General features: G+C 32.8%; 1 protein-coding gene across 1 annotated transcript; it reads left to right on the top strand.

The window, feature by feature from the left end:
• The first annotated feature begins 469 nt into the window (after positions 1 to 469).
• Positions 470 to 2,604, top strand: LOC104084914 (UPF0496 protein At1g20180-like). Its single transcript, XM_009588872.4, has 2 exons — positions 470 to 759; positions 1,346 to 2,604. The coding sequence occupies exons 1-2, from the start codon at positions 720 to 722 to the stop codon at positions 2,437 to 2,439; spliced, it is 1,134 nt and encodes a 377-aa protein (XP_009587167.1). The 5' UTR covers positions 470 to 719; the 3' UTR covers positions 2,440 to 2,604.
• Positions 2,605 to 3,020: the final 416 nt, after the last annotated feature.

Below are 3,020 nucleotides of genomic sequence, written 5' to 3'. Positions count from 1 at the left end.
TGGCTACCTGATGTCATTTCTACTAGATTTTAAAACCATATGGGCTTAAGACCAAGGAGGAAAAATAACTAGTTGGTCGGACTATTACATCCAAGTTTCTTAATTGTTTTAGTTTCGTTAAATACCATGATTCAAGCACCAAGGCATTTTCTCATTTAAAAGAAGGGTTGACGCGCATAACATTAGTATTATCCAAGTAACAAACTTGCTTCTCATTGGTATTCTCATTAAATGTGCAAAGCATACACTTTTGTACATAAATCATGCAAAGAAAGCAAAAAGGGCATATAACCGTGAAAATAAAGTGGAAAGATAAGCTACCACCCGAAACATCATTAGATCTTCGTCATAGTATAAAGACAATAAATTAAAGCCTGTTTCAAGAAGCCACCCCTTACCCCATATTAGCCTAAACATAGCAAATAAATATATGGCACAAGTTCCTCTCTTTCTCGCTTTCAATTCTTACCTATCAAATGAATGAATCTATAGAGTTTATCAACTTAAAGAGATAACGTAAGATACAATCCTTAAACTGTCATTCTTTATAAGTGGCTTTAAAAGGTTCGCTACTCAGACAGACAACCTAGGATTTAAGAAACACATTTTTGTGTCATAATCTCTTACTATTTCTAGTTTCCATGCATGGAAGCAACCTCATAGAGTTCTAAAGATTATATAACCATCTACGCTTTAACTTCTTGAAGAGTTAAAAAGACATGGATAATACACGAGACGAACCTAGTAAAACCATCAAAGGTAAGTTAATCATATCACTACTGTTCTTTTTTCTTTATACGTGGAAGTTACCTTTTTTTTTTAATTTCCACTAATTAGAGAACTTTCATGAATGTCCTGAAATAGTTTTAAACCTCTTTCACTCTCCAAATAATATATAGTGTTGCATAAAATAGATCAGAGAAAATAATATTTTCCATCTAATTTTTCTTCATCTCTCTCAAGGTACTTGATCAACGATCACATCTTTCAATATATATATAGGGGTTGAGCTAGGAGGTCACAAAGGAATTTAATTAAATTTCCTTTGTCGTAAATTGTGTTTGCGCAAATGGCGCAAACACAATAAATTCATTCTCTTGTGTGTAAATTGTTGCATCCTTTTAACACAAGTAAAAACTCTGTGCAAATGGATTTAAAAACTGCTTATCCACATGTTCAAGTCCCGCGAATGACATTCATGTCTTTATTTTTATCCCCTTGTTTGAATTTCTGACTCTGTGGTTTCTACAACATGCAACTAGTTCACTGCCCATTGTTCAGTAATTTTTTCTTGTTGATTAAATATTTATCTTTAATAAATTAAATCTGCTTGCTTAATTTCCAGATTGGAAGAACATGAAGAGAGAGGCGAGAAGAAGCCTGAATGTCAATGAAGAATATTTAGGCGCATTAAGGACAAAATCCTATGGTGATTTCTTCCTGAAAGCTCAGCTACTTGTAAATAATAATCTGCTATCATCCCCCTCTCAATATACATTCTCAGAAATCCTACTTGATCCAGGTCAAGAAACCATAACATCAATTCTTGAATCAACTAATATTTTTCCAGGGAAATATAATCTCAAATCCCTTCTCTCCAATTACTTCAATATCAGTGCACAAGCCTCAAAATTCTGCAGCCACCTTCTCAAATCCATCAACCAAGTCCAATCTGACTATACTTTTGTTGAACAAGTCCTCGAATCTATCGATGATTGCTCCAATTCTACAGATCAACACTTTGGTTACCTTGTATTAGAGCTTCGATCTTTTGTTATCCACAGCAATCCATTTTCTGACCTCAAGAAACAGGATTTCACACGAATCAACGATGAATACTCGTCGATACTTCAACATTTGAAATCAAAGAGGAAAAAAGTGGCTAGAAAGATAAAATTGATTAAAGGTGTAAATAAGGCTTCAGGGGTATGTGTAACAGCAGCCTGTGGACTAGTTGCTGTTGCAGCTATGGTCCTGGCAGCACATACATTAGCTGCAATAATTATGGGACCAGCAATTTTAAGCTTACCTATAAGTCCAATCAAGAAAAAACTCACGAATCTTCGATTCTTGAAATGTGGATTTTTAAGGAAAATTGGAGCACAACTTGATGTAGCAGCAAAGGGTACATATATTTTAAACAGGGATTTTGATACAATGAGTAGACTCGTGGATCGATTACACGACGAGATTGAACATAACAAGGCAATGATACAGTTGTGTTTGGATAGAAGGGAAGATAGCATTTCATTGCAAGTGTTGAAGGAGTTGAAGAAGAGTAATGTTGGATTCAGGAAACAAGTAGAGGAGCTTGAAGAGCATGTTTATTTGTGTCTTTTAACTATTAATAGAGCTAGAGCTTTGGTGATTAAGGAAATTGATATATCTTGTGGGAGCAAAATTAATGGTGATAGCCAAGATAACAAGACTTGTATATAGTATATTCTTTGATTTGTTATGGAAGCCTCTATGTATATATGTATGGACAGGGGGTGGAGTTAGAAGCCCGACTACCGGTTTGGCCAAACACAATAGTTTTTGCTTGAACAATATATTTATATTAAGAAATTCATTAAATATGGATAAATATTGAGTTTATAACCCAGTTATTAGCACTTGAAGTTGTCGTAAGTTAAAATTCTTGCTCTACATCTGTGTATGGAATTACAATTGAGATTACTTAGTGTTCTTAGTAGTAGTAGTAGTAGTATATATATATATATATATATATATATATATATATATATATATATATATAGGCCTCTATGTACTTTCAAGCTTAATTGGTTAATCTAATGCCCAGGGGTAATTTCAAGAATTTCACTAAATTTTTATTTTATTGCACGAAAAGTCATTAATTTATTTTATGTAAAAATAATATCACTCAATTTTACCCAAGTATCAAGGAAAGTTAATAAATTATTTTTTATAATAAAAATTTACTCAACTTTACCTAAGTATCACACAAAAAGTTACTACTGTTTTTCTTTTGTAACCAATTAGTCATTTAACTTTACCTA

The sequence above is a fragment of the Nicotiana tomentosiformis genome, chromosome 12, assembly GCF_000390325.3.
Source record: "Nicotiana tomentosiformis chromosome 12, ASM39032v3, whole genome shotgun sequence".
In the NCBI taxonomy this organism is placed as follows: Eukaryota; Viridiplantae; Streptophyta; class Magnoliopsida; order Solanales; family Solanaceae; genus Nicotiana; species Nicotiana tomentosiformis.
This window is presented reverse-complemented; position numbering and strand designations above follow the sequence as displayed.

What these genes read in the sequence shown, in the direction of transcription:
- LOC104084914 (XM_009588872.4), top strand. Translation starts at nt 720, where the DNA reads ATGGATAATACACGAGACGAACCTAGTAAAACCATCAAAG. An exon ending in ACCTAGTAAAACCATCAAAG is followed by an intron (nt 760 to 1,345) that starts GTAAGTTAATCA and finishes CTTAATTTCCAG; the next exon opens with ATTGGAAGAACATGAAGAGA.